The sequence below is a fragment of the Ambystoma mexicanum genome, chromosome 6q (genome assembly GCF_040938575.1).
Source record: "Ambystoma mexicanum isolate Mex_15411 chromosome 6q, UKY_AmexF1_1, whole genome shotgun sequence".
NCBI classification, from domain to species: domain Eukaryota; kingdom Metazoa; phylum Chordata; class Amphibia; order Caudata; family Ambystomatidae; genus Ambystoma; species Ambystoma mexicanum.
The window spans coordinates 153,862,231-153,882,017 of record NC_090937.1 but is presented as its reverse complement, the minus strand read 5'-3'; the positions used below and the strand labels follow the sequence as shown (position 1 = coordinate 153,882,017).

Sequence of the window (19,787 nt, the reverse complement as noted above, 5' to 3'; positions counted from 1 at the left end):
GTATTGGTCCCCAAGTACATTTTGTGTGTTCGATATTATTATACATACTAATGAAAGTTCTATGTTTCAGGGAGTCGATGGAGCGTCAGTGCGTGATGGATGTGCTTATCATGAAAATATAGTCGTTGCAGCGCAAGAGGAAGTGGAGACATGCACACACGAGTCGGAGCAACAGCGTCCTGATGTTGAAGTTCAAGGCAAGAAAGTTTCAACGAAAAGAAAGCAAAAGAAGGTTAGTGTCCTGGTCACTATATTATGTTGTTTTTCACTGTAAATAGTTCAATACTGTAGTTGTGTTTAAACTGAACATCCCTTTTCCAATCTGTCCTCTAGTTGCGAGTGGGTGTACGAACTAGATCTACACAGACAGTGAAACGAACGAGAGATGTTGCTTGTCAAACCTTTTGGCAGGGACTTGAGACTGGAGATGCATCGTGCCAATGGGAAGAATATGAAGTGATTGACGACGGAGCTATACCACCACCAGCCATTGATAGTGAATGTCCTCCTGGTAGTTCGAATGCAGTCGGAGATCAATTCACAGAATCCACACCCGCAAAAACTAAGACCGCGAGAAAGTTGAAGAAATTGTTTTATTCACCCATCGCCGGAGAAGGAACAGATGTTGCAATGGAAGAGAATGAAGTGGACGACAATGAAACACCATCAATATCACTGAACATAGCGGAAGACGATATCAGAGATTCTACCTTTCATGTGAGTGACATGTCCTCAACGTTACAGGCAGAACCAGCTGGGATGCAGAGTGACAGTATAAGGAAAGAGGCCAAATTCATTGTATTCGATAGTTGTTTGATTGATATTATTATTCGGATGAAAAGTGGGCATTCGGTTGGTGGGGAAGTATGTGGGGAGCCATTGATTAATGTGACTCGTGCAATTCGAGGCACTAACCTTAAAATACATGCCACCTGTACAAAATATCATCCTTTCTCATGGTCTGCACAACCCATGCTGGGGCAACTGCCAGCATGCAATCTACTTTGTGCAGCGGCTGCACTTTTTAGTGGTTCAAGTTTTAAAAAGTTAGAGTCTTTCTTTCAGTTTGTGGGAATCCATTTCATTGCGAAAACTCAGTTCTACAAATACCAAACCGATTATCTATTTCCAGCCATTAGCGAAGCTTGGAGAATGGAAAAAATGTCTATTGATAGTACATTCGCGGGCAAACGGTTCAGGCTAGCCGGTGACGGACAGTGCGACAGCCCAGGATTTTCAGCCAAGTACTGCACCTACCACTTTCAGGACATGGAAAGTAAGAAAATTGTGAGTTCGGTGGTCGTGCAGGTGTCACAAAGTACATCCTCAGTGGCCATGGAGAAAGTTGGCTTTGTAGCATCATTGCAAGAACTACAATCGCGGGGAATGGTGATCGACCTGATAGCCACGGACAGACACGTTTCAATTGCCAAGACAATGAGAGAAGAGTACAAAAATATAAATCACCAATTTGACGTTTGGCATCTTGCAAAAACAATCAATAAAAAAATGTCTGCTGCAGGTAAAAAAAAAGAAACGCAAGGTATTTCACAGTGGTCCAAGTCAATCAGCAACCATCTTTGGTGGAGCTCAAAAACATGTGGAGGGTCGTTGGAAATTCTACTGGAAAAATGGCGGTCAGTAATGCCACACTGCACAAACGTTCACCGTTGGAACACAAACCAACATTTCCACAATTGTGAACATGGCCATTTGTCCACAGAGGAGGCACGGAAGAAGAAGTGGTTGATTCCTTCATCACCCACTCACAAAGCCATTGAAAAGATTGTATTTGATAAAACTATAACAAGAGATTTGAGGGGACTCACGGAATTCTGCCACACAGGAGATTTGGAGGTGTTCCACAATATGTGCCTAAAGTACAGGCCAAAACGATTGCATTTTGGCATGGAGGGCATGATAAATCGGACTCTTCTAGCGGTCTTGGCACATAACCATAATGTTGGACGTCAACAAAGTAGGACGACCGGAACTTTAGGGACGCTTCGCTACAATAAGGCCTTCACTAAAAGAAGTAAACAATGGGTGATCAAACCAGTGTTTGAGGATATGCAATATGAGTTTATTGAGAGACTTATTGTTGACGTCCTAGATAGGCACATAAATGGAGTTGTGAACGAACCTGTGCAGGGGACAACTGCATTGCCACCCAACATTGCCTCTGTTCCATGTCCACCTAAAGAAGAGCTCATTGAGAAATACACATCACGGTTTAAATGATTGTAATTTGATTGTCTGTTCTCTCGAGTCTCCTCATGTCGCAGGCCCATTGAATATGTGTATCTATGTAATGTGTAAATTAAAGTGATTGCTCAGTGTACATGCAATGTGTCTATCCAACCTTGTTCATCTGCGCATTAAATTAAACCAAACAGTATTATAAATCATTTTTCAAAAAATATAGAATGTCTCCGTATTTATGGTTCTCTGGGGCTGCAAAGCACGCAGACAAAATGCAAAAATGGAGTGTAAATTTCAAGTCCTGTGAGATGGCCTTACACTGAATGTTGCTAAATAGGAATGTGCGCTCGTTCAAAGTGAAGGTCAGCTGCTTTGATTTTTTGATCGGGTGCCGGAATGGCCCACGACTCAGTATAAGGTTGTATGTTATTTGACCTTGACAGGCCGGGACCATCACGAAAGACTTCTTTTTGGGGTTGTGGGGCAATAACGTAAGAAACGATAATGAAGCCATTTCATGTTCGTTCATTAGAAGAAATAACGTCGGCATAGAAGGAGTGGTATTTCGGGGCTGCCCTACGCACAGACACAATGGAAAATGCTAATATAATGTAAGTAACTCTTTAGATGAGTTTATACCGCAATGTAATTACTATACAGTAGCTTTAAAGACGGGTTAAGTTGTACTTGTTCGTTCTATGTGGCATATTGTTTTGTACCGCCACTATCTTGAGGAGAACCATCTCCTTTTACGGAAGCACCTCAAAACCTTCCTCTTTGCTTCTGCTTTCTCTCTCCCTCTCCCCTGCTACAACTGGTCCACTGTCTGCGACCTCGGTCCTGGGCCCTTCCACTCTCCACCTGCACTGCCTCCCTGTCAACCCCTGCACTGGGGGACTGTCTCAGTATCCTACAGCCACCCCTTGATGTATAATACCCAGTTGCACTGTCCTAGCTATGAAATAATTTCCCGACCTAATATATAAAATGAATAATTTTAATAAAGATCTGATGGTGAGACTAATTTCATTTTTTATGTTTTTCAAACAGGTACATCATGCATTACTGCATGTGTCACGAGTACCAGACACCGGCGGACGGTTTTTTTAACCGCCAGTTGCTTCTCCGCGTGAACAACGTTACCACCCTGACCATTTTATGGGACGATCGCCAAGTACAAGTATGCCCTTACGCGGTACTAATGGCTAGATGCAACATACATACCGTTGTGGTGGCCTAGTGCCTCGTTGTTGGAACAGCCATGCGATTATCAGTGCGACCGAAGAGCTTATTTTATCGTAAACCAACACCCTGTGTACTGCACACGAACATCGCTTGCCTCAAGACGAACTATTTTGGATCGAGAGCAAAGAAAAATGCAAATCCCAGAATATTCTCTAAACATTTGATGTCGAATAAATGTACTTTGCCAAATGTACAATCTTGCTGTTTGCTTTTAAACCACAGTTTCATATTCCGAATTGTGGCGCTGTATTGTGAGATGATCTAAGACCCTGTGTACAGCAAAGGAACATCGCGTGCCTCAAAACGAACTTTTTGGAACGTGAGCAAATAAAAATGAAAATCGCTAAATATTCTCAAAACATTTGATGTCAAATAAATGAACTTTACCAAATTTACAATCTTGAAGTTTAATTTAAAAGTACAGTTTCATATTCCCGATTGTGGCGCGCTGTGTTGTGTGAGCTCATCTGTGTTGATTTCCGGGTTCTGTGTGGAGTCGCGTAGAAGACGCCTGGGCGCGTTTGCCTACGCAGCTCAGTCACGTCACGGATAGAGGCGGGGAATATGAATGTTTTGATAAAGTCTGTTTCAGGGGCGGGGGATTTGATTTAGTGCCGCAAAAGCAGGTGAGCCAGGGCGATGCGGCAGGTGAGAGGATTATCAGAAAATGGCGGCTGATTTCGAGTGCGTTAATGGACGAAAAGTCGGGTATGGTCCATAGGAAAGTTTTCTACGATCTACCGATTTATGCTTAAAAACACATGGCCGAACCGTAGGGACAATAAAAAAAAAGTCCCGGAACTATCCTTTAATATAATGAGCACGATCAACCAAATGTAGTGAGGGAGCCCTAAGCAACATTGGTGGTCTCTGGGGATTCTCCCTTTGCAATTTCTTTTCAAATAATGGGTTGAAATAGAGCATTAAACAGCACATTTCTGGGGGGCTATGGGAGGGGGAATGGGGCCCAAAAGCCATACAATTTACAAAATGAAGAGCCTGCTTTTTTGGGCTTCTCTCCTGGGCAGTGCAATTGGCAGCAGGAAGGGATTCAGCAGGCAGAGCTGCAACAGATGTTAACTGTTTGATACCCTTGGTCACATAAGTGGAGAGCGTATTTTGATATGGTGTAGCAATGCTCTGGCCAGAATAAACCTGAAGAGGCCCTGGCCCACAGTATTTCACAGACCACAAACACTGCTGACTGCTGAAGTGCCCCTCCCACTGTTGGCAGTACCCACCTAAAATGAGTGCAGAGGCACGGCTGTCACAATAGTCGCAATCTTAGAATGCTGCTGATTAGGCTGTTTCCCTCTCTGTCACCACTCAAATGCCATGGTTCCATCAATAGTAGGTAGCCTGACGTTTATGGGTGGTGACATTGCTTGCTTTTTTGTTAGCCTTCCAATTAGAACTCTGTCGTGTTTGTGTGTGTAAATGCAAAATGGCAGATACATGATTGCACAGACAATGGAGAAATGTCCTAAATTACAGACTACCTGTGGTAAATACGTACGGGTAGCGTCCCTCTGCTTTGCCTTCCTCCCCACCCTTCGTCTCTTCCCCTCAATGCGTCTTTGCCATTTCTCCTTTCCTGCGTCACTGTTCTAAACCACTGAGCCTTTTCCTGGATGCATCTACTATGCCGTCTAACACGAGAAGACCTCTGCCCCCCATTTTGAGATGCTTGTCCCTATGCTCTTTTTCATGCTATTGATACTCATGTGAACCCCATTTATTTTTGTTTTCCTCTCCAGCGTGGGCACCGCTGTGACCGCTGTTTTTTCTCCTTATCCCATTTATGTATTTTCTATGTGCGGTGGCCAGCAACCCCAACCCGAGGCCCTTACTACTACTTGTACCTGCAGTGCACTTTATAGGCAAAACGATGGACTTGTGGTGGCGTGTGGTGACAGTGCAGGCCATCAATTATGGGCGCAAGTCTAGGACATGGCCAGCTACACCCTTCATAGTTGAGAGATGGGCAAATTATCTCAGAGTGCCAATCAATTTGCTTGAACCGTAACTTCGGTTTGGCAAAAATGTTCCTTGTTAATACACTATATTAGGGATGAAGGGAAGAAAATAACATAAAGACGTCTATGATAATTAAGATGTTCCTACATAAACATTCTTGCGCCTTGAAACACTTGTGTATAGGCGCATGATAAATAACAAATCAATGAATCAATTATGAATTCGAAAATAAATCATTTAAAGGGGTATCATGGTGTGGATTGCCGCTCAATATATTGGAACGAAACCGATGTGCCACCGTATCTCTTTCCTTTTTGCTCATGATTGCTGTTTTCATTGAAGGATGTCATTCTATTTCTGACAGCAACTGAGGCACGAGAATCTGGTGAATCTGCTGGAAGTCTGCAAGAAGAAGAAGCGCTGGTACTTGGTCTTTGAGTTTGTGGACCACACGATCCTGGATGACCTGGAGCAGTTCCCAAATGGCCTGGACACCAGCCGAGTTCGCAAATATCTGTTTCAGATCATCAAGGGCATTGGATTTTGCCACAGTCACAATGTAAGTTGTACACAGTCAATGAGTCGATGCAACCAGACGTGTTCCAAATCCTCTATTGTGTTTATTCCGAGTATAGGGTTTTCACCCAGAAACATAACGCAACAGTCAATAAGGCAATCCTTAATCAGGTGCTGTACATTAGCTTGAACAATGGGCCAGTGGGTGATGGGGAATACAGGGAAGAGGAACCGATGGCAGGACAGGTACATACAGAGAGTAGTCTGAGAGGCTCATTATATACTGTGCGGTGTGTACAAATGAATTCGGTGCACAGTAGTGAGGCTTGGGGAGTAATGTGTGAGTAATTAGAGAGTGCCCCTTCTTGGTTGAGGAGGTGGAGATTTAATGTATGTTTGAAGAAGTGGATGATAGCCACATTTGTGAAATGGGGAGGAAGGGAATTGCAGTGGTGCAAAGCAAAAAGGGAGAAGGACCGAAAGCAAGAAAAAAGGGTTCCATGTGTTAATATCCCCGCAAAAATATCGCCATACAAATATTTTGCCATATTTTTGTGGCAATTTTAAGCCATGGAACCTGCGGGGGCCACCCCTGCAACCCTGATCCCATTTACCCCATAAATTATCCCTACCAATAATATCGCCCATAAATATGGCAATATTACTGGTGGGGATAATATTACCTGATACCGAAAAAAGCACACAGCAGTGAGAAATGGAGAGAATAGGGAGTGTGATAGAGTGGAGAGGATGCAATGGAGGAAAATAGCTGGAGACAATTTGAGATAGGTGGGGTACAAGCTCCTGCATTCAGGGATTTGAAAGCAAGAAGTAACAACTTAAAACAGATATTTCATAAAAAGCCATCCAGCATTGGGTTTGTGTTTGGAGGTGGGAAAAAAGCAGGAACGTTTTTAGAGCATATGGGTGGCAAGATTGGGCACTTTTTCAAGCGGGGAGATAGAGCAGAGGGGGAGGCCAAGGAGGGAGCTGCCAGAGAAGCCATGGGATATAAGAAGCCAGGTCAGTATGAGTGTTTGGTAGAGTTGCAAGTGAGATGGGGATATATTTTCCTGATGTTAAGCAGGATCATCCTGGTTGCATTTTAGCTAGAAGTCATAGGCCCTCATTACGACCCTGGCGGAGGTCCATGGTGCAATTTGCACCATGGACCATGGCGCAGAGCTGCCAACTCCGCCATGGGGGTTGGCGGACTTACCGCCCCATTCCGACCTTGGCGGGGCGGTAAGTCCCCAATCCCCATTTACCCTTCCCCATTCCCATTTTTGCCCCATAGGGTATAATGGGAGTGGGGAAGGCGTTAATTACGCCACCGTAGAATACGGTGGCGTAATTAACGAGGGGACCCGTAGCGCCATGGATTTTTCCGCCCGGAAAATCCGGCCGTAAAAATCGCCATGGCGCTACGGAAAGTCCTAATCTGGCGGAGAGGTACGCCATGCATTACGCTGGCGTAAACCCCTCTCCGCCAGGGTCGTAATGAGGGCCATAATGTGGTAAAGGTTAAGGTCAATGTCTAAAGGACTTTAATGTTGCATGCTTAGGTAGTGGTAGGCATTGGATGCAGGAGGGTAGATTACTTTGCTCTTGAAGGAACTAAGCATAAGGTAACAAAGTGCCATTCACAGCGAGACAAGCAGATATGTGAGCAGAGCGGTCAGGAGTAAAAGTGGGAAAGAAAAAGAGTTCCATGCCGATCACAAAGAGGTGGATGGAGAACACAAATAAGATCAGTTAAGCGAGGGAGGAGGTGTAGAGGGCGAATACTAATGTACCAAGGACAGAGGGATGCCAACAGGGAAGGCCATTGGATCAGAGATGCCCGTTTTACATGAGATGGAGAAGGACTGTATGAGAAAGTTAGGAGAAAGCACATTCTAGAGTGATGTCCTGGATAGGGTGGTCTGCAAGGGTCCTAAGAAGAGAGGAGTAGTTCACCAAATCAATAGCAGCTTAGTGGTCCAGTAGGATTAGAATAGATGGTAGTTTACAGTGGTGATCAGAGTTCAGAAAGTTAGGAATCTGGTTGAAGGCCCGACTCCTTACAATGATGATTTTCAAATTCAGAATGGAGGCTGCCCCAGAGGTCATTAGTGACCGGTTAGGAGGGCTTCTTTAGGTAGGGGAGTTGTTATCTTGAAGCAGGCTGCAAAGGTTCCAAAAGAAAGAGAGAATATGACGAGAGAGGAGATGCAGGTGAGAGGTGTCAGCTAATTGGCCGTTTGCAAGACAAACAGGTTTTTACATGCCCAGGAGGGGTCCTTAGGATTAGTCAAATCTACAGGGCACAGTTGAGGTGAAGTAGTGTAGAAAGGGGGTTGTTGGGAAAGGTGGTGTGGGAGAATAAAAGCAGTGAGTGAGGAACAGGAGGGTGGCGGAGGGTGGTGAGGGTCTCTTGATTTTTGTAATGTGCAAAGTTGTTAGTGGATACGGAAGAATTGATAGCATGAGTGTGAGTGGGAGCATGTCTTGCAGTGTGGCAGAGAGTTTGCAGGGTGGGATTGAAGACTAGTTATTAGGGTTGTGAAGTAGGATGATTTGGCAGAGTCAAGGGCCTTGGTGAAGGAAAGGAGGGCATTCTTTAAAAGCATGGCGAAAGGGGGCACCCAGCCCTTGAAACACTTTCAAAGGTATGTCTCTTTGGAGGTGGCAGATATGAGGGGGTTTGGGGACATAGGTAGAAAGGGTAAATGATGAAAGGGATAGCAATGGGTAAAGTGAGAGCAGAGACCCATGAGTCTGAGAGGGCATGCTCAATAAATTAAGCTTGAGGAGGAGCAAGAGAGAGAACAGAACAACTGACTTCAGTTAAGTAGGGGCTAAGAAGCCAGGTTTGAGTTTACATTTGGAGATGCGAGGGAGGGAAAGAGAGACAGTGGGGTCAGCAATGCTAGAATGGATGATTACGTGTCCAGAAGGGGGACCAACAGTGGGATTAGACGTGGGTAAAAAAGAAGAAAAGAAGATAAGGTCAAGGGAGTCCCCTTGGGAGTGAGTGGGTAGGTTGTGAAGTGAGGTTAGGGAGTGGCCAGAGGAGAGAATCAAAAAAGTTTGAGGGTGGGTGACATACTTTGAAGAGTTTGAAGTCAGTGCAAATGGGGCTTCTGTGGGAATGGAGTTGTGGAAGAGGAGATCCAGATCAGAGAAAAATTAGTTGACAGAATCCGGGTGCCTATATTTTCGGCGGCTGGTATGACGTTTTGGCAGGAAGAGTTGGATGCCAATGAATTCTGAGGAGAGTGATTCAAAGTTGAATGGTGAAAGTGAGGGAAGAGGGATAGACCTTGTTGATCCAGAGGCCAACTGAGCCTCATCTTTTAGGAGAGTTGAATGTGTGGAAAAAAGTTGTGGAGCCAGTGTGAAGGGCAGTAGCGGTAGTGTAGTCAAGAGGGGTGGTCAAAGTCTTGGTTACTTCCAGGGCTGCCAGAGGGGCTTGAGAGGAGGTTTTATTACAGGTAGAGTGGGTATTCCATATCAAAGATAGATGGGACTAGATAAGGTAGGTCGGCTAGGAGGCCTTTTGTAGGTTGTGCGAAGAGCAGGGACATGAAAGGTTAAGGGAGAGAATGTGGGGAGAAATGAGGTGGCTAGGTAAGGGAGAGAGTGGAAGTAGTAACAGGACGAATGAGGGATGCATTGTAGGGAGAGGGGTATGAGGAGAGAGGTAATGGAGGGCGAGGTAAGCGAGAGGAGTGTGGTCAGGGGGAGCAGTGAACCAGAAAGCAGAGAGGAAGTGGTTGGCCGGAAAGAGGCAGTGAGCTGCAGATTGTGAAAAAGGATGAGTGAAGAGTACGATAGAATGGGAGAAAGAATACAAGATGCAGAAGCAGCACAAAAGAATGAAGGACTGTATATTGAGGGAGGAATTGTAGAGTGTAAGTTGGGAGTATGATTTGGAGTTTGGCAGGGGCGGGGGAGTGCAAATTGTGACTTGACAGTGGGACATAGCACGTAAGTATTTGTATGACAGAGTGAGAGGTTCAGGAATGCAAGTTATAATGTAGCCAAAGCAAAAACTGTTCTGTCAAGCCAGAGACATCTGCGACTCTTCCAATTAAATTAATACAAAGGATACATGATAATGACACCCTGGCTCTCTTGTAGCCTTGCACACTGCCTCTTCCCTACAATGTGGCAAGCCCATTTGGCCCAGGTGCCCTTCAATCCTTAAGGTTCCGTATTACCTTTTCAATATCATCTGCCCCTGTTTGCAGGCACCACCCTTTTAGAAAAAAGCTTGGGCGACCAGCATCTACTTGTACACCCCCTCTTTCCCTGATATATTCCATCCACCTGCCTTCTTGTATAGGGTTTAGTGTCTTAGTACTGGTGCCGGCTCTTGCCCTAGATAGCTCCGCCCATTTTTTCTTGGAATCGCCCTCACACAACAACATAAACACGTGTTGCCATTGCTTATTTAGTGTGGAGCGTTTCCAGCTTCTCAGCCAGCATTTGTAGTCCCTTTTAATCAATTTCGGCATAGAAGCCCTCTCCATAATAGGGGTCTGGGAATGGCGAGTCTGCCTATGTTTACACTGCATCACACGTTTTGTATCTCTAATACCGCTGTCAAACTTGTGAATAGGTTTAGCGCAACTAGAAATGGGGACCCTGGCACAGGAGCCAGTCTTCTCTGCTATATCCATTATCTATGCCTCAATTTTGTTGTGTCCGATCGGAGCCAATCTTTCAACTACTTCCTAAGGGAGATCACTAATGTTCTCACCCACCTTACGAATTTTTCTGGTGGCCCAGTGAATGCGATTGCCTCTGTGGTTAGTCTTGATCCCTGTGCCTCCCTTCAACTCTGCATAGTGAGTGGAAATATTAAGGTTAATGGGCAAAATGTCATGGTCACTGTGATCATTATGGATCACCCTAAGTTCTGTAGCAGCCATATGGCACTGGTTATTCCCAAAGTGATAATCTAACGTGGATCGGCAATGGTTCTCTTCCACGTAAACCTCCCCGGGATATCGCCTTTAGTCCGTCCATTCGGCATTGTCAAATCACAGGATCTTAGGAACTTGATCCACCTCTTGCCCCTTTCATTGCCCCTATCTTGGAGCATAGCACACTGCCCAACCACATTTGTACAAGGGGCAAACAGTATTTCATTTGGCATTAAAGTCTCCTCCCAGCAGCACAATATTGTCCCCACGTGCCCTGCTGCCTTCAGAAAAGACCTCTTCAAGCTGTTCAAACACTGTTCCTGTGGTGCCCAAGCCTGGTGGGGCATATGTATTCATAACGAGCATCTTCCACTTACTACCACAGGAGTCCGACCATTGTTATTGTTATTGTTATTTTGCATTTATATAGCGCCTTATATACCATTGGTATGGTCTGAAGGCACTGGTAGGTTGAACGCTCTTGGGAACCGAGGATCAGATCAGTAGAGAGAGTAGAGGGAGTCAAAGGTGCATGTGAGCACCGGACATGTGTGCAGCTCATGCGGTGTATGTGTAATAGCTGCTTCTTAGCTGTAGGTGAGGTGGTTGAGAGATCAGGAGGATGTGTTTGTTCCGACCGGATTTATCCAGACCGGATGTGGCTGCGTTAGGCCTGAGGAGAACGCCTGGCTGGGGGTGTGTAGCCAGCAGTGTTTACTTAGAGTGATGTGGAGTGAGCGGCGGATGTTGGTATGAGAACAGTTATACCGAACGGTTTCATAGTATCTCTGTGTTCTAGTTGAGTGGTGATGGTGGGTTATATGCTCTTTCGAACGTTCTCTGTATTCTAAACCATACTATATGCATCTATATATGCAATTCTATGCGTTTGTTTGATCCAGGCCCTCATTCGCTTTATGCCCTCAGCCCGCTCTATGCACTCAGCCCGCTCTATGCACTCAGCCCGCTCTACGCACTCAGCCAGCTCTACGCACTCAGCCCGCTCTATGCACTCGTCTGCTCTACGCACACGTCCGCTCTACGCACACGTCCGCTCTATACATTCATCCGCTCTATACATTCATCCGCTCTGTACATTCATTCGTTCTATACATTCATCTTCTCCAGCGATCTACATACTCGCCGCACATCTGAATTCATCTGCTACCCACACTCATGCGTTTTACTTGTTTCTCCTGCGGATACCTGCAGATACGACCTGGAGCTGTCATATGCTCATGCTCTACCTACTCATCTGCTCCACATATTCATCTGTTCTACATACTCATCCGATTAAGCTCCTCTGTTTTCCTGTCATTCATCTGTTTTACACACTCCTGAGATCTATTTGTTTTACTGTATTTATGCACTCATCCGCGCTACACACTCGTCCGCTCTACAAACCCATCCGCTCTACATACTCATACGTTCGAGATGTTCATCCATTCTATACACTCATCCAATTTACTTATTCATTCGATTTCCACACTCATTTGAACAATGTAGTTATCTGTTCTTCTATGAATTTCCCAACTAATACTTACTACTCGCTTACACATTACAATTTACTCATTTGTATTTGCTGCGGAATGTTGCGCACAGTTTTGTTTTGCGTTCCACCTCTCTTGCTCCTACCTACACTTGGTCTATGAACTAAGGGTGTGGACTCAACCCAGTGCCAATATTTCTTGTACAAATATTCCCCTTGCCAATCTTTTTGTGCAACACAATTCAGAAATATACCCACCTGAAAGTCCACCAGTTCGGGCGTTGGCAGAGGTGGCAACCTGCTCACTGCCTTGTCAGCCTTGCCTTCCTTCCCCTCTCTGTACTTGTGCGATTTCAGTCTCACTGGTCCTAGTAAGATCATTGTCTTATTTCCCCGCTTGTTCACTTCATATGCCTCGTCGCACCTCAAACACTTGTGTAGAGGCGTGCTATAGATAGCATATCCTATGCAAGTGCCAAGGAGCGAGGAAGAGAGAATCTGCCTTGGTGCTATTAGTCCCCTTCCCTTTTTCCTCCTTGCCAGGTACGCCTACCCCTTTGTCCCCCCAGTTGCACCCGCCAAGCACTCCCCTCCCCCTCAATTTCTTGCCTTAGGGAGACGGGGATCCAACTTGCGTGCCCTACCTTAACATTGTTTGCCCAGCCCTTGTGTGCCTTGCGTGTTACCCTAGCTGTTTGAGTACACTGCGCCACTGCAATCTTTCCGGTCTGTTGCCTCCTTTGTCTTCACCATCCTATATGTCTACTAACTCTTTGCTCAAACACTCTATTAACTCGCTGTACCCAAGTCAATTTGCAAATTTGTACCAGGAACAGCTGTCTTGGAAGCTGTGTGCCCCCTTTTCCCTTTGTTGCCCCCACAAACGTGGCCACCTTGAAAACAACTGCCAGAACATTTGCCCCTGCTGTCGCTGTAGACAGTCTACGAGAGCAAATATTGTGGCTCACTCCAATGACAAGTTCCCCAAACGGCCGGCCCCCAGGCCCTTTGTCTGTGAGAACTTGATACACATAAAAACAATCCACCAATAGGCCACAGTCTAACCAGGTTTCCTGGAGCATGAATATATCATATTCCATCAACATCTTACCAGACCCCTCTTCAGCCAGTAGGTGATTAAATCCCCGGGTATTGCAGCTAAAAATCTTCAGAGGTCAGTGCAACCTTATCTGGCCTTTCTCCTGGGTTACCTTTTTATAGAGCAACATAGACCACTGTACCGCATGAAAACATGCAAGTGGGTGTGCTGGGGAAATGTAGGGCAAGGTAGTACTACCACATTTATTTGCTGCCCTACGTTCTTGCTATCCAACTTTCCCTACAGTGTATATGGTCTCCCTAGGAGGTTCAATAAACGCAGGGGGAGTGGGCACTTCCTTATATATAGTTAATTTCAAGCAAAGGGAGAGCAAGACCCCGGCATTTGCTTTTTTCAGCAACACAATAGATGAGGAAACAAATATAATCAAAACCCAATTAGTAGGGGTCCCCCATTTGGGTAATCCCATTTGAGCCATGTCTGCAGAAGAAATTGCAGATAGCCGTGCTATAGTTTCCCAAAGTCGGAGGAGTGTTGTCCTGTTCAAGAAAGGGCTTCTATCTGTGGGCTGCATCTCTTCCAACTTTACAGAGCTTCCGGGCCTAATCAGACACAGCACCCTATTTCCGGTAGTCATACTGACAGGGCTGCATACTCTGTTAGTTCCCCCACCCCAGGGCTCTGAGTCGATTATAGGTTTAGCTCCCCAAGCCCTTTCACTGTCTAAGGTAGTATCCCCTCTCGGTTTAGCTGCCAGTGGGCCATAGTGAAGGCCTTTGATGGACTCTGGATACCTTGGTCCAAACCAGGGAGGAGAGAAAAGTCTGATTTACTACCTGCAGCTTCACTAGCTGCTATCTTTACGCTTTCTTTTCCTGAAGCAGGTTTAGAGTACATATGGGGTAAATGTGGTAAGGCGTCATTATTAGATACTGTCCAGTGATCCAGGGTGCCCTTTAAAGTCACTGTGCGCTTAGTCGCATCTGCCCGCAGACTGGTCACTTTCCGTCCCTTATCAGACATAGAGCCTCATTCCGAGGTTGGCGGTAAGTATTGGTTTTTACCGGCATGGCGGAAAGAGCGAGTCCGATCTGGTACCACGCCGCTATTTACAGGCTATTCCGACCTTGCGGGCACAAGCTTTCCGCCATGCTGGTAAATCCCCTAGCGGCATACCGCTAAAGGGCCCGTTAAACCCCTTAGCGGCATGAAGCGAGACGTTCTTTACAACACTGCCATCGAAGCTTCGCCGTCCGTAATTAGCGGTGACCGTAATTTACGGATACCGTAAATTACGGTCACCGCTAATTAACGGATACGGAAATTACGTCATCGCACAGGAACGGGAAGGAGCGCGGCGGCCATCTTTAAAAACACAATCCATTGCCATCCTCTTCATACAGGACCCGGAGGCATATTTGGATCAGAAAAATAGCCATTAGAGACCAGCATCATGCCGAAAACACTGAAAAAGGGTGCCGCCCGCATAAGGAAGGAGCACTTTACAAAGGACAAGCTCCAAGTACTGGTGGACACTGCACGAACATGCAGAGATAGTATTCAGCAGTGACATGCGTAGGCCCACCGTCGTCAGGAAGAAGGAGATCTGGGACTTGGTTGCACAGAGGGTGAGCGCCGTAGGAAACACCCCCGCACCACGAAGGACTGCAGGAAACGGTGGGATGACCTCCGTCTCAGGGTGCGGGCCATCCTATCGGCCAACCGAAGTCAGGCCCTGGAGACAGGAGGAGGCCCAGCTTCTCCCATCAAAATGATGCCCTGGGAGCAAACGTGTGCGGACATGATGGACACATAAGCCATAGAAGGGGTTGGCGAAATGGAGTGCGGTGCTCCGTCATCCGCTGATGGAGGTGAGTGTCATGAGTCAAGACAGTAAATGCCTTCCTAATGTAAGGCACCGCCAAGGGCTGGGCAAGCTGTCACATCATGTATGGGAACCCCCCCTACCCCCCAATGAAATCATGCCGTAACAAGTGGGACCCAGGCTGATGTCAGGTGCAAGGCTGCAACCCATATTGGCCATACCACACAAAGAGGCTGTCAATGTGAGTCACCACAGTACTCCGCCAACATGAGTGACCCAGACATCTGCATGCATTTTCCATTCAAGCCCAGATCACTGTCCCACTCACCACCCAAATGTCAACAAAATGCTGCAATCCCATTGTTATACCATAGGCTTGAAGAAATGCTGACCCCCAAATCATTGCTCATGCAGTCTCTCTTCCCCCCCACAGGCAGCGGGCATGAAAGTGAGGACCAGGAAGCCACCCAGGCCAGGACCTCCAGGGGCAGAGCCAGGGGACACCGTATACCTGCAAGCAGGAAGAAAACACATGCAACACCACCTGCCCCAACAGCCCCCATGGAGGGTGCACAACCCCCACCCGCAGCCCTACCCATGCCTGCAGTGCCGCCGGACACATGCCCCACGGTGGACTCTGAGGAGTCCAGTGTGGCAGGAGAGAATGCTGCCATGTGCCTCCTCGATGTGCCAGATAGCCCAACATCAATTTCCGTGGCCAACATGGAGGACCCCAATGACATTGGACATAGCCCAGACACTCTATCATACAGCCAGGTGGCACACAGCGACTCCGGGGAGAGTGACACCCCAGGGCTCACAGGCCAAGGAATACCACCTGCCTGTCTTGGATCCACTTCCCCTGCAGAAAGTCCCGAAAGGGCTGCAGGCTCAATACCAAGCCTGCCAAGCACATCGGCCACACCGGCCATGGATGCAGTGCGCTCCCAGCACTTCACGGGCCTGATTGAGGAGTTCATCCGGGACAACCGCGAATCAAGGTTGGAGTGCACAATGACCTTCAGGCTCTGGGCGAGGTGATCACTGCGAGCACAAACCGGCTCTGTGAGGTGCTGGGCCGGATCGCAGATGCCCTGGAGGCAGCACCCCCCAGACCACAGCCCCAGTGGGAGTACCCACCCTCCCAAAGCTCCTCCACGCAGACCAGCCCTGTCCGTAGGTCACTGCGTACATTGTGCTGCCACGACATGGATCCCCCTGGCTCTGGGAGTGCACATTGACCATACTGCCACACACATGTGGCCTATGTTGCACTGATGGGACTATTGTGGGGTTGTTGTGGGGGGAGGTGAAGGGGGGTGAGGGTGTGTGTGGGAGTTGGGGGGGAGGGGGAGGGGGTGAGGGTGTGTGTGGGAGTTGGGGGGGAGGTGGAGGGGGGTGAGGGTGTGTGTGGGAGTTGGGGGAGGGGGAGGGGGTGAGGGTGGAGGTTTTGTTGTACACGTTTCTACATTATTATTCAATACACTGGTTGATCATCCCTAAAAAACAGAGTGGACATTGATCATTGTGCATGTGTCTTTTAATGTCGCACAGTGCATGGTGTACATGTATCCCCACACCCAGTGCCCAATGTCCTGTCATCCTCACACCCTCAGCTGACTTGTGAGTCAGAAATATTGTCCGATCAATGATTGCCGCACGGAACGTCCCTCCTGTGCATCGGCGCCGTGATGCTGTCCTGCCATTCCTTCCTCCTCCCCCTCATCATCATCTGGTGGTAGCAGTTCCACGTCAGGGGGCAGTGGCCCGTTCCGACGGATGCACATGTTGTGCAGCATTACACATGCCATGGTGATCTTGGACACCTTCTCGTGGCTGTGGATGAGTGCCCCACTCGACCGGCTGAGGCAACGAAATGGTGCCTTCAACAGGCCGACGGTCTGCTCTATCACCACCCGTGTACGGGTATGGGATCTATTGTAGTCCTCCTCGTGCCTGTTCTGTGGGTTGCGGACCGGGGTCATGAGCCACGGCTTCAAAGGGTAGCCAGCATCACCTGCATGTGAGTGTAATGAAGGTAAGTGTTTGTGCATTCATGGTGGAGATCTGTACTACTCTTACATGGCCGCAGGTGATTACTGGCCATACACACATGTCCCAGGATACAGTCACCCCATTACTGGCCCGGCTATGTGTCATGTGCAATGGAATGATGGAGGGGGTAGCTTCTCCCTGATGGGTCATGGTGTGCACTCACGTCTTGTTGCATGTGCATCATATATGCATGCAGCAGTGTTGGATTGCATTCATTGATGTCTTGCGCAAGACTTGGTGAAAGGGGGTGTTGGCTGTAGTTGGTAGCATACTCGTCATTCTGCACAGATCCCTACCATGGTGACTTGCAGCAATCCTATGGGGGTGCAGGACCAGTGACACGCTGTAGGATCCCTGTTAGACTCACTTCTATGCACTCCCAGGGATGACTGTCCTGTGTGTTGAGATGCAGGAGTCAGCGACTTGGTGCTATTGCACTGCATGGTTCAGGATGCCGCTACGGTGTGTAAGGTCCGCCGATGAGTGGTGCATGTGTTGTGGTATCTGGCCAGGTTTCCTGTTAGTCATGTAGTGTTAGTGTCAAAAATGGCCAAAAGTTTTTGTTTCACCTCACATTGGTCTGAAGCCATTACTGAGCATAGGGCCATCAGAGCATCCAATTGGAAGTCAACTCGTTTAGGAAAGGTAAATGTCTGTCAACCTTCACCGCCAAGCCAATTTCAGCCCCCAGCCCTGCACTTACAAGTTCGTAGTCGAGCGCTCCCGCATCATCCATTTCAGTAGCCAAATCAGACAGATTGGGGTTAGCTGACAAATTTGTCAAATTTCCAGTCCTGTCAGAGAAAGGCTTACTTTGGGTATTACCCTGTAGAGTCCTGCACAGGTTAAGCAGTGACCCATTATTATCCAATACCTGCAGGGAACAAGAGAGCAAGAAACAAGTGTCACCCTCCCCACCCTGTGTAGAAGCCTGTGGGATCTTTTCCAGTACCTGATCTTCAGATGGTAGGGGCCCCCGTAATTTGAGGGCTCAACGTCAGGTGAAGTAAGGTATGACCAACAAGCTGGGTAAAAGTATTACCAGCACCTGAGAAAAATTCAGAGATCCTGGGTTGGCAGCTTAAGAGGTTCCCCTCATTACTCCTTGATTGTGTCGGGCTGCGTACCCTCTTCCCTCTTCTCAGCATATCACTGCGTAGGCCCTGCCGCCTGTCTGTTTTTAGTTTCATGGTCCAGCCGTGGGGCCTCAGGTTGGCGTGTTTCCAACAACAACGGAGTGTACAGCAGATCTTTACAGGCACCGTTTATAGTGCTTTAGCTTTGACACTCCGAATGATTTTACTTATTGTTGCCAAAAACAACCGCCCGCAAACAGGGTGCAGTCCAGATCGAAATATCCACAGCTCTACTCTAAGTCTCATCAATCAAGTTCCCCAAGAAGTGTCTTAATAAGGGACGCCTGTTCTAGACAACCTTGGGCCTGTGTACTATGGTAGCAAAAAGCAGGGGTCGGGGGGAGGTTCGACAACCTGTTTCCCCACTTTCACCAGCTCCCTTAGTATAGTCAGAAGGGGGTGGCATTAGAGACACAAACACTTATGGGGTCGGGCTCACCTGCAGTAAGATATATGGCAATGGCCCCGAGATCTTCTGGGTGACTCAAACAGCCTCATCCTCCTCAGTTCGTCACCCCCATATAACAGGCACCAGGGAGAGGCTTTGCCGTTGTGGTGGGTGAATCGAATCCGTTCCAAGGAGCTGGGAGTAGCCAAGTCGCCACAGCCCGCACCCAGACACAGAGACACTCTTCTGCACTCCTCCAGCGGCTCCACCTCACTTTTGCTGCTTTTGAAGTCTGCTTCCAAAGGAAAGCAAAAACAGACTCTGGTTCTCCAACATGTCTAACGTGTCGACTGAGATACTCTGCCGCAGTCCGCCAGCATCTGTGCCTCACTGTTTGCTGCCTTTGAAGTGTGCTTCCAAAGGAAAGCAAAAACAGACTCTGGTTGTTCAACGTGTCCAACGTGCCTACTGAGACACTTGGCCGCACTCCGACAGCAGCTCCGGCTCACTGTTCCTGTGCCTTAATTCCAGGAGGTTGTGGAGGCTTATGTGCAGGGTACAGTAAGTTGACATGTGTCACAAATCTTTCTAACTTAGTAAATAAAATCATACTTTTGTGCTAAGGCATCCATTGTTTATCTAATGCCCAGCAAATGCATTTTAGATTTGCAAATACAATGCAACTTTTCAGTAGTGCTGCATTGTGGGGCTCCTCCACTTCTAAGTGCTCTCATTGTGGTACCCAGTGAAATGATATTCAATGTATCAATCCTGTAATGATGATGGGTGTAATCCATGCAAAAATTCGAGGGAAAAAAACGAATGGTAGGTTTCATTGAATTTCGGCTGAACGAAAATTTCAAACAGCCAAAAATGTTGATTAAATCTACTATTTGATGCGATTTCAGTGAACAAAGGGAGCAGGGGTTGTGGGGGTGTCCCCTGCACCCTTGTTCACTACAGTCGCATTGGGGGATCCAG

At 47.4% G+C, this 19,787-nt stretch overlaps 1 protein-coding gene across 2 annotated transcripts in view; it reads left to right on the top strand.

Moving 5' to 3' along the window:
• CDKL2 (cyclin dependent kinase like 2) overlaps positions 1–19,787 on the top strand; it is a 510,980-nt gene that overhangs the window by 300,711 nt on the left and 190,482 nt on the right. For both annotated transcript variants that reach the window (XM_069630571.1, XM_069630572.1), the window contains exon 3: positions 5,789–5,983. In XM_069630571.1, the coding sequence (XP_069486672.1) occupies positions 5,789–5,983 (195 nt within the window). The remainder of the gene's footprint in view (positions 1–5,788; positions 5,984–19,787) is intronic.